Here is a 23,267-nt window from a genome sequence, read left to right as displayed (position 1 = left end):
CCGCTTTTTTTGAGGAGGTCAATGACTGATGCTCGCCCGTAAGTGTTATATATAAACCTTACTGCTTTCTTTTGGATTCTTTCAAGTTTATTTATGTTTACCTTTGTAAAAGGGTCCCAGATAATTACTGCATATTCTAAGATTGGTCTAATAATAGTGTCGTAGGCAAGGAGGCGTGTACTAGGGGTTGCTAGCTTAAGCGAGCGTCGTAAGAAAAAAAGCTTTCGGAGAGCGTTTGCTGAAACATAGTCAACATGCCTGGTCCAAGAAAGGTTATCAGAGATCAAGATCCATAGACCTAGATACTTATATTCTGTGACTTCATGAAGAAAATTATTATTAGCAGTGTAGTAATATAGAAGAGGGATCTTTTTAAGTGTTATTCTCATAAATACGGTTTTTTCAAAGTTAATTGACATTTGCCACTTCTCACACCAAGAAACTATTTTTGCAAAATCATTATTCAGCCTAATTTGATCATCAGTCGAACTTATTTTCCTTGCCATTTGCTTGCCAATTTTGCCATACATAGCAAGGAAGTCACGTAATGCTGTCCTTGAAGAAAATGGTCTATGTGGACAGTGGGGCATATATGTCACACTTTTTCTCCGTATGGAATGCTTCTCAGCTTTCATATTCAACTTTTTGTGAAGAATACTTGGTCAGGAATGCAATCATAATGCTTCAGACACAGAACGGTCCAATCTCTTGTGTCCATCAAAGGGTTAATCTAATTTCCAGAAGCTGCAGTCGGCACATGAAGACACTGACGTTCATTCATGTGTCACAGTAGGTCACAAGCCTCTTATGGACTCTTGATGCACCAGCCACCATACAACCAGAAAAGTTGGTAAAGGGGAAAGGCATGTGGCAACATTACCCTGAAATTCTCGCACCAAATATTGATGACATCATAGGCATATTGTTGCCAAAGTTCAGGCGGGAAATTCAAGGACGAAAGTGGGGCCCTTATTTAAAATGCAAAGTTTTTCTGTGTGAACCAGGTTTCGTGACCGTGGGTGCTGCTGTCTGGCTGTTTCTTGTCGAATAGGCCAACCAGTCAGCGGAGTGCACCCATCGCATGTAGTCCACTGATTACACCACGACCACATGGTACTCACCTGTGTGCATCCGTAAGAGGCGATTGGAAGATTGGTGGAAATGGGGAAACAACAAAAAACGGAGATGTACAATAAGAAAGTTCAAAATAGAGGGTCAGAAAATTTGATTAAGGGCATTCATCGTGGGGTTCTTTTATTTTTTTAACCTCAGTAGAACATTAGGCAGCACAGCAGCAAGAGCTTGGTGGCACAACCCACCGCCCCATTCCAAAGGGGACGCTCATAACATCCATCCATGGCAGCGCCGACACAAGCCGTGTGAGTGAAAGAAAAAAAAAACCAGAAAGCTCATCTTTGCACATCCATAGCTGCACAGTAATGAGGAAGTAAGTTTTTGTGAATAAAATGAATTCGAATTGCGCTATGTACGTATGTTCATGCTGCCTTTGAAACCATAATGCATTGAAGGCGTCCATCGTACTGGCTAGTACTAGTGCGCAACTGCACTTAACAAAAGCCTTGGTATAATTTGCACCCGCACGTGTGTCTGCATGCGTGTGTGTATTCATGCTTCGACTCTTTATGCACTCACACAAAGCTTTTCTGTATTAGATTCCAACTCGTTGGATCTGCTGCGTTTTTCTCTAAGCCATCTTTTTGTGCCTAGCAAGCACACTGATCTTCAAAATCGTTCTGCAAATTCTGGTCCGACGCTTTATTGTTTTCCCACAATGTCCTCCTTTAAAACTGTTTTACAAGTTACCATGCTAAACTTATGAATGCATACCATCTGCTCTGGATGCGTACAGCTTAAAAATAAAAATTCAATACTGTTGAAGACACTGCACCATTATACAGTGTGTTTCAGTGAACATTATCCAAAAAAATTTCAAGGGTGCCTGTACATTCCTGGAAAGTGAGTGCAACCAGTGCACACTAATTAGATAAATAAGGGAAGCAATTAATGTACAGTAAATTTAGCATACATGCTGCAGTTTTGAGGTTGAATCCACTCGCAGTTAAAGGCACCCTGAACCACCCCTCGGGCTTGGTGAAAAAACGGAGTCCACAGACTGCATATGCTTCTGTGAACATCTCAGCCAAATTTTCCGCTTGTGCATGGTGCATGGATCTCGCAAGTAGAGTGCAAAGCCACCTTTTTCTCAAACACTCTCTTTTCAACAGAAGCCTGCTCCTCACTCTTTTCTGGATGCTTTATTTCATAGGGTGGCAGATTCCCTTACGTGGCTGCTATTGGCCAATAGCTGACATCAATCAAGAAGGATGTTTGGATCAGTGCGCTTCTTCCTACGGTTACTGTGTATATTTATTGACACAGTTTAATAAACAGGCTGAAGTAAGTGAAAATTTGCTTTTTAATTTTGATAATTTCTTGATTCCAGAAAAAGCTATCGTCTGCTCATACTTGGCCGCAGCCACCCGCATAAGAATTAAACTCCCCTACTTATCGGCGTTGTAGCCATCGGGTCTCGTTAATTTTGACTAGTTTTTAACACTCGACTAGCTTCGAAGCAGGTGAAACTTATGAATGTATACCATCTGCTTGTCATGCATGCTACGTGTGTTGATGCTGGTGCGCTGCCTTCACGTCTGTTTGCAACGTGGTACAAGTGTTGCACTGAGCAAGAAGAATAAGGAGGGCCAAGGGGCTCAATATTTTATTAAGTTGCAACCATACAATGAAAACGGACTATGAAGGAAATGAGAAAAAGGCCAATTTTGTCAACTGTCATTAAAAGCAGGCAGAGCACTGCAACCAGCCTCCTGGACATGCAAAGGACACAATTTGCTGCACAGTTAGCACTGGTCAGGGCGTTGTTACTACAGAGCCGGGATTCATACACGTCCTTGAAAACCTTGGAAAAACTTGAATTTAGAAAAGCAGATCCAAGGGCCCTCAGAACTGCTTGAACATAAGTGTACTTCTTGGATTCCTTGAAAACTAGGGTTGCGGGTGCCTTTTGAACATTCAGAGTAATAAACTTTGCCTAGAACTTATTTTCTTTTAAACTTTCTATTGGGAAACAATTCTAGATATTTTCTTTTAAGAGTATCACTGAAAAATTGCAATGCAGCATGTCTACAGCCACCAAAGGCAGGCTTGTTTTAATCACTGTTGCCATTGTGGAGCTAGACAAAGCCAGATCAAGTGACCAAGCTGTGTCACCATTTTGTTTTGCTAGTTGGTTCACACCGAAGCCATCATGGTTCCATCTTAGAGCCCTAGGCTTTATAAAGGCATGGTGGAAAGCAAGTTTCAGCCATTCTGCTTGAACATGACCTATATCTTCATCATCATCATGATCAGCCTGGTTACGCCCACTGCAGGCCTTACTTCTCCAACAACCCCGGTCATGTACTAATTGGGGCCATGCCATGCCTGCAAACGTGTTAATGTCATCCGCCCACCCAACTTTCTGCCGCCCCCTGCTACGCTTCCCTTCCCTTGGAATTCAGTCTGTAACCCTTAATGACCATCAATTATCTTCCCTACTCATTACATGTTCTGCGCATGCCCGTTTCTTTTTCTTGATTTCAACTAAGATGTCATTAACTCGCGTTTCTTCCCTCACCCAATCTGCTCTTTTCTTATCCCTTAATGTTACACCCATCATTCATCTTTCCATAGCTCGTTGCGTCGTCCTCAATTTAAGTAGAACCCTTTTCGTAAGCCTCCAGGTTTCTGCCCCGTACGTGAGTACTGGTAAGACACAGCTGTTATAGACTTTTCTCTTGAGGGATAATGGCAACCTGCTGTTCATGATCTGAAAATGCCTGCCAAACGCACCCAAGCCCATTCTTATTCTTCTGATTATTTCCGTCTCATGATCTGGATCCGCGATCACTACCTGCCCTAAGTAGATGTGTTCCCTTACCACTTCCAGTGCCTCACTACCTATCGTAAACTGCTCTTCTCTTCCGAGACTGCTAAACATTACTTTAGTTTTCTGCAGATTAATTTTTAGACCCACCCTTCTGCTTTGCCTCTCCAGGTCAGTGAGCATGCATTGCAGTTGGTCCCCTGAGTTACTAAGCAAGGCAATATCATCAGCGAATCGCAAGTTACTAAGGTATTCTCCATTGACTCTTATCCCCAATTCTTCCCAATCCAGGTCTCTGAATACCTGCTGTAAACACGCTGTGAATAGCATTGGAGAGATCGTATCTCCCTGCCTGACGTCTTTCTTTATTGGGATTTTGTTTCTTTTTTTATGGAGGACTACGGTGGATGTGAAGGTACTATAGATATCTTTCCGTATTTTTACATACGGCTCGTCTACACCCTGATTCCGTAATGCTTCCATGACTGCTGAAGCTTCGACTGAATCAAACACTTTCTCGCAATCAATAAAAGCTAAATATAAAGGTTGGTTATATTCTGCACATTTCTCTATCACCTGGTTGATAGTGTGAATATGGTCTATTGTTGAGTAGCCATTATGTAATCCTGCCTGGTCCTTTGGTTGACAGATGTCTAAGGTGTTTCTGATTCTATTTGCAATTACCTTAGCAAATACTTTGTAGGCAACAGACAGTGAGCTTATCGGTCTATAATTTTTCGAGTCTTTGCCATCCCCTTTCTTATGGATTAGGATTATGTTAGCGTTGTTCCAAGATTCTGGTACGCTTGAAGTCATGAGGCATTGCATAAACAGGGTGGCCAGTTTTTCTAGAACAATCTGCCCACCATCCTTCAACAAATCTGCTGTTACCTGATCCTCCCCAGCTGCCTTCCCCCTTTGCATAGCTCCCAAGGCTTTCTTTACTTCTTCCGGCATTACTTGTGGGATTTCAAATTGCTCTACACCACTCTCTCTTCCATTATCGTCGTGGGTGCCTCTGGTACTGTATAAATCTCTATAGAACTCCTCAGCCACTTGAACTATCTCATCCATATTAGTAATTATATTACCGGCTTTGTCTCTTAACGCATACATCTGATTCTTCTCTATTGCTAGTTTCTTCTTCACTGCTTTTAGGCTTCCTCCTTTCCTGAGAGCATGTTCAATTCTATCCATATTATACTTCCTTATGTCAGCTGTCTTATGCTTGTTGATTAACTTGGAAAGTTTTGCCAATTCTATTCTAGCTGTAGGGTTAGAGGCTTTCATACATTGACGTTTCTTGATCAGATCTTTCGTCTCCTGCGATAGCTTACTGGTACCCTGTCTAATGGAGTTACCATTTACTTCTATTGCGCACTCCTTAATGATGTCCATAAGATTTTTGTTCATTGCTTCAACACTAAGGTCCTCTTCCGGAGTTAAAGCCTTCCTGTTCTGTAGCTTGATCCGCAATTCCTCTATTTTCCCTCTTACCGCTAACTCATTGATCGGCTTCTTATGTACCAATTTCTTTCGTTCCCTCCTCAGGTCTAGGCTAATTCGTGTTCTTACCATCCTATGGTCACTGCAGCGCACTTTGCCCAGCACGTTCACATCTTGTATGATGCCAGGGTTAGCGCACAGTATAAAGTCCATTTCATTTCTAGTCTCGCCATTCTTGCTCCACCATGTCCACTTTCGGCTATCCCGCTTGCGGAAGAAGGTATTCATTATCCGCATATTATTCTGTTCTGCAAACTCTACTAATAACTCTCTCCTGCTATTTCTAGAGCCTATGCCATATTCCCCCACTGGTTCGTCTCCAGCCTGCTTCTTGCCTACCTTGGCATTGAAGTCACTCATCAGTATAGTGTATTTTGTTTTGACTTCACCCATTGGCAATTCCACGTCTTCATAGAAGCTTTAGACTTTTTGGTCACCATGACTGGATGTAGGGGCGTAGACCTGTACGACCTTCAATTTGTACCTCTTATTGAGTTTCACAACAAGACCTGCCACCCTCTCGTTAATGCTATAGAATTCCTGTATGTTATCAGCTATATTCTTATTAATCAGGAATCCAGCTCCTAGTTCTCGTCTCTCCGCTAAGCCCCAGTAGCACAGGAGGTGCCCGCTTTTTAGCACTGTATATGCTTCTTTTGTCCTCCTAACTTCACTGAGCCCTATTATATCCCATTTACTGTCCTCTAATTCCTCCAATAGCACTGCTAGACTCGCCTCACTAGATAATGTTCTAGCGTTAAACATTGCCAGGTTCAGATTCCAATGGCGGCCTTTTCGGACCCAGGTATTCTTAGCACCCTCTGCTGCGTCGCAGGTCTGACCGCCGTTGTGGTTCAGTTGCTTTGCAGCCGCTGGGGACTGAAGGCTGTGGTTTGATTGTTGTATTCATATAGGAAGTTGTGGCCAAGTACTGCACGATGGTGGCCAATCTTGCTCTGGTGAGGGAGTGCATTACTGGTTCTGGTCACCGGGATCAGGCCGCACTCCAGGCCTGTTTATGCAATTTTATAAACACGCGGATCTTTTTTCTTTTAATGCGGTGGAAAATTGCGCGGCACCGGGATTTTAACCGCGGTCCTCATGCATGCGAGGCGGATACTCTACCTCTACGCCACCGCTGCACCCTTATATCTTATATACCTATATATAGTGATCTATATCTTAATTTGGGGGCTTAAGTCGGACACTACTAACCATAATGCCACAAGGTAATTGAAATCATTACACTTAGAAAGTCAACCTGGAAAAGCAGCCTGAAAAGCTCGATGCATGTGGCCAACTCGGCAGCTGCTTAGCTGCAAGAAATTGCAGCTGAGAAGGAGATTCCAATTCAAGAAGATTCCAATGAGAAGGAGATTTCAATTTTTTTTCAGTGTATGTGTATAAATAAGGTTCGCTTACCCCTCCTTGAATTTTGGCCTTCAGCATCCTTAAAATCCATGAATTGTCCTTGAACGAGAAGAAAGGGAATTTATCCAGAGGCCAGATTTTCATTAATCATATCATAAGAAGCCAACAAACAAAGACACCAAGTACAACACAGGGGAAATTACTTGTATTTACTAATTGAAATAAAGTGGGAGGGGGGACATCCAAATATGTAGAATATCCTTTCTGCTACACATGTCTCGAGTATGTGATCTTTTTGGGTAAAGGCAACTGGTCAGTAAACGCACACATGCTACCTGAAGGCATAAGTGTTTCCCTTTCTTCTGGTTCATTGCAAAACAAGGGTCTTGAAACCGGCAACATTGATGCCTTCAGTTAGCACGTGTGGGTTTTTTGACCAGTTGCCTTCAGCCAAAAAGATCACATACTCGTGACACCTGTGGCAGAAAGGATGCATCCGCCACCAAGGTTTGTGAGTGTTGCGCAGGCTAACACTCCCAGGGTTAGTTGCAGTAGCAACACATAAATAACCCAGAAAGTGGATAGGAAGACAGCGCCTCGGTAGAGCATCGCACGCGTAATGCAAAGCCGTGGGATCGTTCCCCACTTGTGGCAGGCTGTTTCTTCATCCACTTTCAATTTCGTTAATTTATAATTTCTTTATTTCAGTTTGTAAGTACAAGCAATTTCCCCTGTGTTGTCCTTGGTGACCTTGTTTGTTGGCTTCTTATGATACGATTGAATTGTCCTTGAATTTTGAGTCGAATGGGCTGTACAAACCCTGTGTGTGTGGATGATGGCGATGGAATACACAACAAACAGGATTTTGAATATTGGTAGCTCAGTTCTAATGACTTCGGTCAACAGGTAGACTTCTGTTTCACTGAGGCTGTGGCACACATTTCAGGCAGAGAGTAAATTTTTCCATTAAGTTCCATAAATTTTGTCCACTTGAGGACATGTTTCACAGAAACACAATTTCACAGCTGGAACAGCAGTGCTGTTTGCGCTGAGAAGTGAGTTCATCTGCAACAAATTTAAATTTTCGCCATTTGCTACTCATCTGCTCTAAATGGTACCACTGTGTAGGCAAGTGTGTGGAATTGAATCCAAAATGCAAAATTGTCAATTAAGTAGTTAGTCATGTTGGTAAATTGGTTTTATTTTGGTAATATACTGACCACTGTGTGGGTTCTAAGCAGGTAGTTTAGACAATACTGTAATACTGCAGGCTATAGGTCAGCCTTGTCTTTGGCGCAGTCATTTGGTTGACACCTGGCGACATCTTGCCACCAAATTGTAACATATACCCAGGTTTCTGCACAGTTCTCATGCAGAGTAAAGTGGCTCTAAAATGGCACCAAAGCTGCTGTTGCCAGTACAGGATGCTGGTTTATTTTATCTATGTTGTGATAGTAATAACTGCAATTTCATCTACTGGATGTTAACTAACCTCCCATCAACATCCCTTAAGGTACCACTTTGACATCATTGGCACATGACTATTGGTTCTGTACGAGGTGTGGTGATGCTTCTAGCCACCATATTTGCGGTTGTTGTTATGTGCCCAGATATTTGTACATTTATTTGCCCATTCATTTCATATGCTATTGTTCACTCGCCACCTCAGTTTTACTGCGAGATTTGGCCACTCAGCACAACAAAATGATAACAAAATGTAATTCAAGGAAAAATAATAGTTACAAGGTCATATTTTGTAGCAGCAATATTCCACTGATGCATTCTCACCTTTTAACTCACCTTTTAACCAGAGAATGTATGACCTTTCTCTGAGCGAATCAAAGCAGGTGGGATGCTGCAGTTGCAAAGCGGCCCCATCAGCAAGGTACCGCTTTACATTTGCACGCCCCATTTTTCTGTTGTTGCAAGAATTAATGATTTTGCATATGTGTATGGTTCGATGAGCCTGTGGTCTCACTACGCTCATTCATCTATATGCACAAAACCAGAGTCTGTTCTCATGTGTCGGTGTCTTCCTATGGGCTAGTGGTTCTTGCCAAAGATAGCATGTCGAAAAAACAGTTGAGAAACAGATACGCTGGAAAACGGGAGCGAGCATGCTGATAAGATATTGTAATAGACTACTTATCCTAAGGTGGGTGTTAATGCTGACATTCAGATAATCAGATCATTAAAATAATCAATGAGTCAAATAATAAGATGCAGCATGCTTGTACACAATTCCATCAAGCTTGCATTTAGTAGCTAAATACACCAAGCACTTTGTTAGCTAAATATTTTTATTTTTGTTGCCTCCGGTCATTAAAGAGCACCTTGAGAAGCAGCAGGTATTCTGGCAGAAATTAAAACCTTTGCTGCAAGACTGTGTTCTTTTCTCTATTTACAGAAACTTCAGCACCACTGAATGCTGTGTTAGGTATGTATGCAATGTTGGCATGCTTACACATATATTTTAAAAGAAATATAGCCCATGAGAAGTACTCAAAACACTGGTACATCATCAGATGCACACTGTATGTACCATCTTACATTTCACATATAACAGTGATATGTAAAAGTTGATATAGAAATATGTTTTACTCTCCTGCAAAATGCTTGCTGCATTGTAGGTGTTTCAGTGAAGCATTTTTACGGGGCTCGCCCTAGATCTGTTTAACCCTTAAGTTGGCACACATTTTCAAAAGAGCAGAATGCTAAGCCAGCAGCAATTTACTGGAACTAACCATTTACTGAGTTTGTCAGGAAAAATGTGAAGTAACAATCACTTGGTGACGGCTACTGCAAGCACTTGTAGGTAAAGGAGTGTGTACTGATTGCACTCTACTGATACACTCTAAATCACCTGAAGCATGATGTCCTAGAGTGTTCTGCTGACAAGAACTGAAATTTGGGCGAGTTTGTAAGACTTAGCACTTGACTTAAAGCACAATAGACAAGGACACAAGAAGGAAAACCAGACAGGATGAGTTCTACTCCAAACTAAAGTTTATTCTTGGAAAAACATGCCTATTTACCAGTTGACACAGCTCAAAAGCCAAGTACATCATTGTGCAAGTGCGCTCTAATTCCTCAACAAGTTTACAAAAGTTGTTAGACTTATGCCAGGGCCGGATTAAGAAAAATGGGGGCCATGCGCATGCAGGCCCCCCTTTCCCTATACCTGTCGCCTGCTACGATACTGGAAATATGCCATGTTTCATTTTAATTCCACCAAATTAAAAAGAATGAAGTGAGATCAGTGGGATTATTATTATTGTTATTATTATAAGGAAAACAACAAAACTTGCTTGAAATGCGTGCTGTTGTAAACACCATCACATATGTTCACTTTGTGAATAGTCTGCATTCTGTTTTCAGCAAAAGCTAGGCTTTAAGGAAAAGTTTAGTGCACTCGAGACGAACCAGAACGTATGAAAGACAACACAGCTCAGATGTCGATCCTTCTGAAGCTAGGCTTTGTTTGCATCACTAAGTTTAATCCCGTGAGGAGACGCCTGATTGTATCCAAAACATTCTTTATTAAAATTCAAGCATTAGACTGCAGTAATCGTTATACATGTTACTCTATAAATATGCAATAGATATATACAATACTTAAGGCAATACAAACACCATCAAAATGCACTAGAGTACAGATGAAAATTACCAACTGTAATTACAAAACATTATTTGAAAATATTTTCGTTAAGAGGAAGCTTTAGCTCGGGTGCTCCTATCTAAATACATGTAAAAGGAGAATTCGCTTTTCTTGGCAACCACTGCACCAAATTTGATGAGGTTTGTTGCATTTAAAAGAAAAACTTAAAATCTAGTGACTGTTGGTTTCGAATTTTCGATTTTGGTCGTAAATTTTTTATTAAAAATTGGCAAAATAAACGAAACTATGAAGTTAACAACTCTGTTGCTCATTAACGAAAAACGACACCACAATTTTGTGAATTGCATTTGATAGTACATCTCAAGCGGACAAAATTGATATGTTACACATGAATCCTAAAAAATTTAATAACATGTAAATACAGCTTTTGCAGAACCCTTGTAAGCAACGTAAAAAAATTCATGTAATATGTAAAATGACATATCAAATTTGTCTGCTTTCAATGATCTAATGGATGCCGTTCACAGAACCACAATATCTGTTCTTGATGCAGAGCTATGAATTTTTAAACTTCGTGCTTCTATTTTTTTCGAACTTCCAAATTTTTGAAATTCTTGTAACAAAATTCAGGCCCTAAATCGAAATTCCACTTCCAACAGTCACTAGAATTTAACTTTCTCTCTCAAATGCAACAAATTTCATTAAATGGGTCCAGGGGTTATCTCGGAAAAACGTTTTTGCGTTTTACATGTATTTGAATTGGCCGCGTCGGAGTTGGGCCCGAGCTAAAGCTTCCTCTCAAAGGTAAGACTAGCAAGGACGACACCAAATAATTGTGGCACTATCAAAAACAACAGAAATACAGTTCTTTATAAGCATGTTAAATACCACAAGAAGAGCAAACAAGAGACGAACAACGAAGGTTTGCATATCTTGAATTACACTGCCCAAGCGTTTCAATGGCAACGTGGAGGCTGGGAGGCGGCACAATGAAATTATTGCAACTATTCATGTATAGCGCAAACAGTCCTCTTTTAAAATAGCATCTTTCGCGCCTTCGCTTTGGTGAAATCGGATATACGTAGTCTGTTCGAAGGAAAGATCGCGGAGGAGGTCGCTTTCAAGGGACATGATAGCAAGCGAGTTCACCGTGTCGTCAAGGAGGCTCGAACAAAGGCGATTTTTTATCAGCGACAACTTGGAAAACGATCGTTCGGTCTCACAGTCTGCCACGGGTATGATTAAGTACATTCGCAAAGCAAAACAAAGGTTCGGAAACACATCAATAAACTTTCTTTTGTGCAGCAACTTCATTATTCCCAGGAAACTCGTGTCCTGGCACACAGAGTTGTGCAGAAAGTTCGCAAACTGAACGATTTCAGTGGAAAATGCTGGGTTCAAATCATTTTTGTAGGTTTTCACCAACTTCTCAGCCTGCTGTGCCAGAGAGGCCTCGCTCCCAACTTCTGTCAGCAATTTTAAGAATCCGAACCTTTCGCAGAGTTCAGTGTAGGTAGCCTTTTGCAATCGCAAAGCAGAGCCTAGACTGTCAAGTACAACATTGTAGGTCTTTAGGATAAACTTTTTTCTACCTTGTAGCGCACTATCGCTTTTTCCGTACGGGTGCTTACTCAAAGCGATGCGTTTGCCCTCATTCTAATAACATTGATTGGTACTTAGTGTGCGTGCTCTCTCTTCCAAGGTATCAAAGACTGGTCGCAAAGAATTCCTAATCGTCCCTAATATCGTCACTGTAAACTAAGCGCAATATAACCATGAACATTCACCAACTAGCCCCCTTCATTGCTTTACTAAATACCTCCATCGCTTAGGTGAGGCAGCAAAGAACACATACAGTCTCTGAATTACAGTGAAAAATTTGACTGCCTCAAGGCAACTGTCAACGCTAGACGCGCCAACTAAGTTCAGTGAATGACCAGCACACGGGACGTAGACTGCCAATTCGTTCAGGTGTCTGATTTGAGCTTGCAGTCCTTTGTATTTTTCTGACATATTACTTGCATTATGATAAGCTTGCCCCTACAATCATCAATTGAGATGCCACTGGTCCTCAAGAGGGACGTCACGGTATCGAAAAGATACAAGCCGGTATGCGATTCAATTGGGACAAATCCAAGAAAGCATTTGTACACTTGCTCATATAAAAAGTATCGTAAAACGACTGACAGCTGATCAACGTGAGTAAGGTCTGGAGTCGAATCAACAGTTAAAGGGAAGTATTTTGCGTGTTTCACTTCGTCGACGAGACGTTCCTTGACAGCCTTTGCCATATGCTCGATGAATTCATCACAAATAGTTTTTGACAGATATGATAGGTGACCTTTTCCTTTGTTCCCGTAGTGTTTGATGTGCTTCTCTAGAAAGGGATCAAACTTGGCAATGGCCTCAAGCACTCCCATATAATTGCCATTTCTCGGTGTACCAAAAATCTCCTCATTGCCCCTAAACGCTAGGTTGCGCTCAGCTAGAAGCTTAACTACGACTACGCACTTCAACAACTCTGTCCAGTAGGCGGTCACAGTGCCAAGATGCTTAACCAGCTCCTTGTCAATTGTGCTGCTCGAGTTAGAGCAGGCGAGCCATGCTGCCACGTAGTTCCGGTGCTCGACGCTATTTTCATGTGCGCAAACCTTTTCTTCTACTCTTTTCCAATCAGAAAAGCTGTGCGTGGTGAAAGCACTGGGGTTGCTTGAAATCGAAAATAGTTTGCACATAAAACAGCAAACAGAACCTTTGGACTCCGAGTACATTAACCAGTGTCGCTCGTACGCAAGATGAGATGACATATAGCGTTTCTGAGTTTTGTATTGCCTTTTGGAAGGCAAAAAATTTTCTGCCCGATCTTGAAAATACAATGGCCCTTTCTCAAGGCATACACTCCGAAAGCTGTCAGTAATAACGTCGGGCCACTTAGCAGGGTCACTTCGGAGAATCTCGCAATGTACCTCTTGCTGCGGGGGTGTCTGTACTTCTCTGTTGCCACAACGAGAAGCTGTCTCATTCGTCCTCTCAAAGCACAATTTGTGGGTGGGAACATTATTTGAAGCCAAACTGACAGGAAACAAGTGAGTCGGTTCTTGGAGTGTTGTTTCCTGGTGCTCGTCAGTAGGATGCTCATCGGGGAGGTTTGGCACCTGTTGATCAGCAGTAGTAGAAATTGGGCGTGGTGGACCGGGCACCTGGAGCTCTGTGGCAGGGGCCCGGCCGAGTAGCACTGACATTGCTGACTCAGAAACAGGACAGGGCTCAGTTAGCATCGGTTGCTCAGAAATATGGACGACCGAGGTTAGCACCGTTTTCACAGGATCCAGACATCCAAGATGAGTCAAACCTTGCTTCTTGCCAGGAAACCATGGTGATGGAGTTGGCAAGTCCTCCACAGAAGCACAGTCAGTACTATTGGGAGTTTGACACAGACTCTGGGTAGAGCGATCATACTGCTCCGCAGAAGCTGCATTCAGTAGGTACTTTGTCATCTTTGGTAGCTTCTTTTCAAGCTCTTCTCTTTCTAAGTTCACCTTTCGTTTAGACGCACCACTTTGATGCTTCCGACCGAGCATTTTCGTATGAATGGATGCTAATTGTTCACCGGGCACTTCGTCAGTCCGACGCGACTGCAGGTGTCCAGTGGTGGCCGTCCCGATGACTGGCGCACGCTGCCTGGATGGTCCGTGGCTGGCCGAGAATGATGCGTCCCCCGGGAGCTCCTCAGCGGGCGGGCTTATGCAAGCTTAACCGGCGGCTCAGGGCTGAATCGCAGCCCGCGATCAACCGTCTTTTTATAGACGCGCGCCGCGTCTGTCTGTCACCAAAGCAGGCATTCACATATGCATAGAGTTCCCTGTACAAATTCCCTCCTTCTCCGTACAAAACTCACTCCTCCTCCCGTTCTGGTCTCGTCTTCTTATTGGCTAGGAGCAATTGTCTGTTCTGGGAGGTTCTCAAGTTTTCTTTCGCCCCGTCGACGCTGAGCGCGAGAACGAAGGGGAGAGGGCGACTCCTAGCACGGGCGAAGTTACGCACCCTCCGTCGCCTCTGAGTCATCGTTTTCTACTTGTTTCTGGAAAGTTCGGCGGCCAGTCGGACCTACTTTTTACATCAAGCACGTGCTAAAGTGCCCAGCCACTAGGCAGGAATAGGCCCTGGAGACAGGCCTTTGTGTTCAGCTCTCCAACTTCCCCCTTCACTCTTACACAACCCTAGCCCGAACAGTGAACATTCCATGCCCCACGGCACGCGGACAAAAGCATCTGTGACGTTTTCTTTTCTTTCCTGCCTCGACTCTGCCATCAGACTCATCACCATCTGCTATCGGACTCATCCTCCCCTGCCCAAATTACCATCACGGTAAAGAAAAGTCCAGTGGGAGGCACTGTTGGGTGCTGCAGCACATCCTTTCTATGAGAAGGACAGCGGCGGAACTATTTGAACGGTGGAAGGTGGCGGGGTGGTGATGAGGGGCAAAGGAGATTTAGGTCCTCATCCCACATTACATGTTTTAGGTGTTTCCCCCTTGCCCCTCATGTCCGGACAGCACTGTACAGACGGACTGACAGGAAACCACGAAAACTCTTCCAAGCAAACGCACCTCCCTTCGTAAGAAAGAGGGCGCCGCCGAGGTGGCGGGGGATTCCTGTTTTTTGCATCTCGACAAGCTCTCCCCAAATGATCAGCCTAAACGCATGCTGTTACGTTAGGCGGGGGGCCCCGTCTGCTCGTTCTGGTTTTATCGCTTCGTACGTGTCGCTCGAAGTTCCTTTTCCCATGGTTCCACACACTAAGCAGGTTAGAATAAATGGGCCCCCTTCTCCTACTGTCCGAGGTGAGGCCCTGGGCTGCAGCCCCCTTAGCACCCCCCCCCCCCCTTAATCCAGCGCTTGGCTATGCTCATAAAAACACTAAAAACCAAAAGCTCCAAAAGTGCAAGACTTATAGAAACTAGCTCTGGCTCGGACCTTTATCATGTGGGTACTGATAATGCTGGATTTGCAGGAAGAAACAACTTATCAAGGTATACTACTTGTGTGAAGGTTCATCGAGGGCTGACTTAGACACATGGAATCATTTTTTAAATCTAGAAAGCCTCTACAACCTCCCTTGTTATCCTATCTCAATGCCAGAAAAGGAGTGAATTGCCTTGCAGAATGGGTTCACATTCGCATTGTCGGCAGGGTATGGCAAAATCCTAATATGGTGACTCTTTGAGGAAGCTGTGATGTTCTCTCACTCTGATGTTTAGGCAGCACCCTGTCTGTCTGATGTATTTTCATCCACATAGAAAAGGAATGTAGTACACAGCACTGCAGGCACCAGGAACAAAGGCTGTGCCGTGTCACATGGTACACTGAGCTTGTTTTAGCATTCCCTTCCTGTGCATGCACTTTAGAAGAGCTGGACAAATAGTGCCTAGCTTGTTGCGTAGGTATTAGCAGCGAAAACAACATCAACATTATAGCAGGAGGCCACTTGTTTTAGGCGATGTAAAGGCTCACGAATATACGGTATTGCTGCATACTTATTTCTGTTCTCTACCCTTTCCTTTGGTGTACACTCCGCTCCTACCTTAATGGCCTTGAGGCACTTCAAACTGGCTGTTGTAATAACAGCTTCAGGGTACCCTGCTTCGCGAAGTTTTTTGACCTGACCATCCATGCTCTGTTGTTTTCATTTAATAGGGTTGACAAATAGAGGACAACTAGGGAGTTGTAGAGGCCTCCTACATTCCCAAAAATGGTTCCACGTGTGGTTCCACAGCCCTTGATGAACCTTCATATAAGAGAAGTAGCATATGTTGATAAGTCATTTTTCGCTGCAAATCCAACATTATTAGTGCCCATATGATAAAGGCCCGAGCCAGAGCTTATTTCTATGTCTTACACTTTTGGAGCTGTTGGTTTTTTGTGGTTTTTTATGAGCCTCTGCCATGTCACAAATAACTTTTACAACTCTCGTAAACTTTATGGGTGGTTTGAAGTGTGCTTACACAATGGTATACATTGCTTTGGACTTGTGTCAACTGATAAATAGGCATATTTTTCCAAGAATAAACATTAGTTTGAAGTAGCACTCGTCCTGTCTGGTTTTCCTTCTTGTGTCCTAGTTAATTGCGCTTTAAGTCAAATATGTTCTGCTGAGCTTGAAGGTTGACTGCAGTGAAATTTCACTTTGGCTAAATTTGTTATTTGTTTCCCACTAAACCAACCTGGACAAAGCTGTAGGGCTGGTGATTGCATATTTTTTTTATTAGCAGCCTTCAAAGAGCATCTAAGCACACGACATGTGCACCCGGTGGTTGTCGCTATTTATTTATTTACAAATACTGCAGGCCCTATTCAGGCCCAACCAGGAGTGGTTAAATCAATGCTAGTATTATTTATTTTTATTTTTATTTACAATATACTGCAGGCCCAAGCTAGGGCCCATGCAGGAGGTGTATCAAAAAGGTTTACACAAGCACTGGCAAAACATCAACCAGAAATCATCATAAATCATGAAGAGAGAAAAAAAAATAATATATACATAAAGATGACACATAAATGAGCACCTTATGGCCGTGAAAACAATTATGAACATTGAAACTTTAGGAAAAACAGTCCTTTGCAAGAAAAAACAAGAAAAGCGCTTCACATTATGATGTCAATGCCTCGAATGAGCCGCTGTTTTGAAACATACATAGCGGCAAAGCATTCCACTCTGTAATCGTTCGTGGAAAAAATGAAAACTTGAATGTGTTAGTACGTGTTCTAAATGGTGTTATCGATTCAGCATGGCGATTTCGAGTCAGTCGTGACTTCAGAGGTTGGATGTACGGAGCAGGGTCTAATGCGAGAGAGAGTAAAACATCTTTGTTAATAATATCTGAATGGCGAGAGCAGTGTGGGAGGAACCCTCAGTCCAGGGTCCCTAAGATGATTCCGGCGATGTTTCGAGCCCATTGTAATGCGAGATGGTTGTTTTTCAAGTGAAAAAAAAATTTATCTCAGAATTTTGCGATGTAGCTTAAGTTCCTGGATATTATTTTGTTGCATCATAAAGGTTGGGGAGTCCGTCATGTGGTATCGAGAAAAGATAAACCGAATGGATTTACGTTAAATCATTTATAGAGCATCAAGACTAGGCTTGACTAGTCAAGAAGTCTTGACTAGACTAGGCTAGACTGGTGTAAATCTCAGCACGATGCCTCCTAGATTTTTACCGCGCCACAGTCTCTGCCTTATCTCTAAGGTCATGCTGACGAGCCACATCCTCTAGGTCATGCATGACTTAGGCAAGCGATAGTGGCCTTTTTTTTTCCCGCAGTTTCTGTATCAAGAATGGCTATTTTTTGCTTTTGTGACACTTGTCGTATTTCTAACATCCAATTTTGCACAGAGGCTTCTTTACATCTGCGCTATCTCAAACTAGGCTTTGTGCATCATCCAGAGTTTTGTTGCAGTAGACCTTTAAGTGTCAACTGTAGCAAGATGGAGCAGTCATGGTAGGCAGTGAAAACACTCTGCTCACTTTAGTGAAAGCTGAACTGTTGGGCACAAATTGACACAGAAAGTATTGCCAGTGTATTCCTACATGTTTGCAACTGTCCAAGGAGCATGCTTTTTGTCACTAGAATGCAAACACTGTAAAAGTTCATCGATTTATGGCTACAGTGCAATGCATGATGGCTGAATATGCTTGTAGCAGTCCTTTTCGGCAAACATAGACTTGCTCCTTGCTTGGCACCTGCTGTTCCAATTTATGCACAGGGTTTTCTCAGTGAAGTCATTAAATCTTGTGACGTGCACTCCATGTGCTTAGGCTTCTGTGAAAAAGTCAGGTTGAGGGAAAGGCAGAGCCAATGATACCGCACATTATAATTCTCAGCTCCACCAAAAGAAATTGTTCGCTTATTTGTGCTTACAATAGGAACAAAAATAAAAGTCGGTTGATTTCTGAACTTGCACAGAACATCAGTAATGGGTATCTGTTATAAGAGAGGGAAAACATTACAAAGGTGTCTTTTCTTTGCTTTTTTAACCTGTAAAAGTACACTACATGAATGTTAATTATAGTCATGCAGAAGTTTAGTGATGTAGTCTATTTTACGAAGAATATTAATTGAAGAAAGTTTTAGAATGACTGGAGGGATGGCATGAAAACGGTGGCATGAACTTCTCACTTCAGCATGCCAGTGCATGCCAGTGCTGTGTGGTGCACCTGAATTCATGGAGTCGCACTCGTGCATGCAGTCTCCTCCTGCTTCAACATTCCACACACTTTGTATGCGTTTAAAAAGAAAAGTTCATTACTGTTCAAGACACAGCATCATTATACGGTGTGTGTCAGTGAACATTATCCAAAAAATCCCAAGGGTGGCTGTACATTCCTGGAAACTGAGTGCAACCAGTGCACACTAATGAGATAAATAAGGGAAGCAATTAGTGCACAGTAAATTCGGCATACATGCTGCAGTTGTGGGATTGAATCCACTCGCAGTGCAAGGAGCCCTGAACCACCCCTCGGGCTTGGTGAGAAAACGGAGTCCACAGACTGCATATGCTTCTGTGAACATCTCAGCCAAATTTTCCGCTTGTGCATGGTGCATGGATCTCGCAAGTAGAGTGCAAAGCCACCTTTTTCTCAAACACTCTCTTTTCAACAGAAGCCTGCTCCTCACTCTTTTCTGGACGCTTTATTTCATAGGGTGGCAGATTTCAATGTGCGGCTCCTATTGGCCAATAGCTGACATCAGTCAAGAAGGATGTTTGGATCAGTGCGCTTCCTCCTACTGTTACTGTGTATATTTATTGACTCAGTTTAATAAACAGGCTGAATTAAGCGAAAATCTGCTTTTGAATTTTTATAATAATTTTGCAATTCCAGAAACAGCTGACTATCATCTGCTCGTGCTTGGCTGCAGCTGCCCGCATATGAATCAAACTTTGGCCACCCTGCTTATTGGTGCTGTAGCCATCGGGTCTTGCTGATTTAGCCTAGTTTTTAACACTCAACTAGCTTCGAACCACGCGAAACATAAGGCCAGACCACACGCACGCTTGCCAGTGCACTCCTGGTTAGATGCGTTGCCAGAATTTGTAATGCTCAAGCTATTGATAGTGCTTCAAAATGCGCAAGTTGTATGTGGCTACTGTCTGTCAGTCAAGCTGGTGCAAGCCAGTCCACATAGCACAGCCAGGAAGGAGCACGCACCCTGGCCGTGCACAAAGCAGCCGCTGCAGTGTAGCGTAAATACGCCGCAGTCCACTGGCTGAGTGCACAGTGGCTCGTCGAGGACAACCGCGTTTGGCATGTTTGGCTACGTGTGGCACGTCGTAGGCGCCAAAATCGGATATAGTGGCGTTTTCATGAACATCCAAAATCAAATTTGAAATGTGTGCCACGGTGATGTTCAGCAGGTGAACACTGGGCACGTGCTGGTGGGCGAGTTGGTTATGCATGATTACAGAGAAGGCGCCAAATAAAACAGCAGACGAAGGAAGGAGACACGAGACAACCACGTGGTTGTCTCCTGTCTCCTTCCTTCGTCTGTTGTTTTATTTGGCGCCGTCTTTGTAATCAGTAGGCAAAGCATTGTGAGCACACCCTGTTCCAACGTAGCCACTGCAAATCATTGAAGAGGGACCAGAAGCACCACAAACAGTGTGTTTGATTGCCAATAACTCTGCTTCTGCTGAAAGCATTCAAGAACTTTTTGCGGCAATGTATTTCTGAAATATAGTCCAATTGAACTTGAAATGCGTTTCTCAACTTCAATAAATAGTGATTCAGGGCCCCTTTAAAGGTTTGCCAATTTAGATTCTGAGACTAGCAGCAGCTCTCAGATAGCCATCTCTGAAATATGTGGCAAAATACAGTGCTAAGAATGTAGTGATCCTAGGGGCTCAATTTTTTGTTAGTCACAACTATAGCAAGTAGTAACCGACAGAGAAGCCATAGAAAACATGGGAGAAGTTAACTGTTATGCTTAATTTAAATGTAGGAATAATGAAATAAAGGGAAATGAAAGTAGACACAGATATAGCTTGCTGCATGGGGGACCACATCCTCTGCATTGCGCACATGACGCTTCACCAGTTGAGCTACCGTGGCAGCCATGGGTATTTACGTATGCATACAGCATTATTTCTGGGGTTGTTGGCTAGCACCAGCATGGTGGTGGAACATCCTTTTAAGCGCAGGCATCGCAGGTACATGAGCTAAGGAGCAGGCAGTTGGCATCAGGGCATCAAGACTGCCAAATTTGAGGCCTTCACTATGCAATAAGCAAGAAGAACAAGGGGATTTGAGGGGCTCAGTCTTATGGTCAAGAACTTTACCATCTTGAGATCTGTTGTGCACCCTTTTATTGTTTGGATATTGTAGAGCAAGGATGCCCTGGATGGTTGCAATTCAGCTGCGGTGAGTGTGTGCCGCCACTTTCGGGGTGTTTTCGGGCAGGTACTCGCACACAGCAGTTCAGCGCAGTTTTTGGTAGTATGTATACTGGGCAGTTCAAATTTGGTACTCACAATTTATTTATTTCAAAGCTTGTACGAGTAAAGTGCAAAAACCATATTTGTGCCCATTTAAGATATAAAATAGTAACAATCAGGCAAAGGATGATGCAAAAATATGGTTTCTGCCAGTCATGGCTATGTCAGACAGTGTGAATCTGCATCCTTACTTTCTTGCATTTGGTAAATACCTAACGTAACAATTAAGTATATTCTTTATACAATGCCAAATGTGTAGCTCTTCATGCACTAAAGAACTTGTGAACTTTACCACAGTCATGACATTGCTACTTGGGAATACTCATCACTACATTAAGATCTTCACTGAGTTGCATAGTTGCATATGTGCCTTGATGGCATAATCTCGATGTCATCATTACTGCATTGCCTGCCACTACAGCAACTTTGAATTGACAGAGCGTGTGAGCAAGGGTCATGACATGTCACCATAGCTAGAAATACTGTACTGTTTGCCCAATAAATGAGATAACAGTCATATAAATACATCATCAAAAGACAGTGTTACGTAAAAGAAAGTAGTTGCCAAAAAAACCAAGAGATAATCTTTCACTTAATGTTTAGTTCATTCATATGAATTGAGCACTTGAAAAATAGGAACTGAAAATTCTGAATCTGTAACATAATCTACCAGTCTAGTCCTATTTAATTTTTTTTCCCAGTGTAAGATTTACTGTGGTATGCCAGGTGCAGACATTCGTGTGATGGCTGCTTACAGCGTCATGCCATGTAGCTACAATGCAGCAGCCAGTCAAGAGGTTGAGTGCCAGGTGCATTCCCTTGGAGCATGTTTATGAGCTGCGCCATGCTGCAAGTTGGTTTATGTTGAGAGAGAGAGAGTTGGGGAAATACCAACCTTCCTTATCGCGTACTGCCTTAATTTTTTTTCACTCATTTTTTTTCTTCAAAATGCTGCCGTGGTGCTCAAGGTAGCCCTTTCATGCTTCCTATGTTTTGTGGCTTTCTTTCAAATGGGAAGCAATAAATAATAAAACAGAAGGCAGAATATCGTGTAAAGAATTTAATTTGACATTTTCACCCACTATTCAAAGTATTCGTGCCAGAAACCTAAAATGACCAAGTCTGAGCCTGCCAAGTGCAGCACAGGATGTCATTTACTTGCCCGGCTCCACCATCATTGGTATTCGTTGGTAGCACCAAGGCTCAGTAGATTTCTGTACCAGTTGCATGTCCCTGGTGTTCATTGTCATGTGTGTCTATTGACTTGCACTTGGTACTTCTGTAGCCAGGACTAGTTCATTGAGCCATTTTGCCTTGTGCATCAGCACTGCACCTTAACTGAGAATCTGCTCCCTCATGTGTACAGGGGAGAACCTGTGGCTGCCAGAGAGTGAGGAAGCCTGGGAATTCGTGGTTAAAGACATGTACGAAAGTTTGAATCCTGACACAATAGAGCAACTGCTCCAGGAATTTGATTTCAGCCAAGGTAAATGAACCTGTTCCCGTCTTTTTGTACGTAGTGTAAGAAGAAAGTATAAGTTAACTTGCTGGTTTGGTTAGACCTGGCCAACGAGTTTTATACTTCACCGTTATCAATAGCCGAAGCGACTGTTGCAGGGTGACAATAATATACAGCACTCACGGAGCAGCACATTTTACCACTAACGCATCAAAGCAAAACGCTTATATTGCAAACTGAAACATCAGAATTATGTGTAGTCACTCAGCTACAAACCTAAGATACAAACCTTATCTGAATTCACTTGCACCAGGAAGTAAGCAGGGTTTCAGGGGAGGTTGATGCCAAGCGTGCTGCCCACTAAGCTTTGCCAATTTATGCATTGACACATTTACAACTGAGTGCTACAGCATGCAAACAGACAATTCCTTACAGAGGACTTTTTGTCTAAATGAAGCTCCATCATCAGTAATTTTCACCTTAAATGACACCCTACAGTAATGACACCTCGTAGATGACTAAAAATTTATATATAGCAGATGTTAGCTGTGATAGAGCAAATGCAATGTTGTGTGAACTCACTCGCAGTTGTGCTATTTCTCACAATTTGTCTCCCTCACCCTCCTCTTCAAAGCAAAGAAACCTTCATAATGCCTGCTGCTATACTGGCCACAGTTACTGTTGTATAGAGTCAAACACCTTTACAACAAAGTTCTCGGGACCTCAAAGATCCTTCATTACACAGGTCACCTTGTTGTAAACATTGTTCACTGTACCGCTCACAATAGAGCAGGCTAAGTATGTACTGTTGCGACTCAAGGTAGTGTTTAGGCCAGGAATCCTCCAGGCACAGCGATGAGTACGTTTGGAAGTAGGAGTGAAAGAAAAGGGTTTATTTTACATTATTTACACTGGCTG

The 23,267-nt window shown here is 42.8% G+C and overlaps 1 protein-coding gene across 9 annotated transcripts in view; it reads left to right on the top strand.

The window, feature by feature from the left end:
• The window catches only part of Rel (nuclear factor NF-kappa-B family member relish), a 450,112-nt gene that overhangs the window by 317,371 nt on the left and 109,474 nt on the right, over window positions 1–23,267 (top strand). For 8 of the 9 annotated variants that reach the window (XM_075678481.1, XM_075678479.1, XM_075678478.1 and 5 more), the window contains 2 exons: window positions 9,189–9,218; window positions 22,257–22,376. In XM_075678481.1, coding sequence (XP_075534596.1) covers window positions 9,189–9,218; window positions 22,257–22,376 — 150 coding nt within the window. The remainder of the gene's footprint in view (window positions 1–9,188; window positions 9,219–22,256; window positions 22,377–23,267) is intronic. The other variant, XM_075678476.1, reaches the window with a different exon arrangement.

The sequence above is a fragment of the Dermacentor variabilis genome, unplaced genomic scaffold, assembly GCF_050947875.1.
Source record: "Dermacentor variabilis isolate Ectoservices unplaced genomic scaffold, ASM5094787v1 scaffold_23, whole genome shotgun sequence".
Taxonomy (NCBI): Eukaryota; Metazoa; Arthropoda; class Arachnida; order Ixodida; family Ixodidae; genus Dermacentor; species Dermacentor variabilis.
This window is presented reverse-complemented; position numbering and strand designations above follow the sequence as displayed.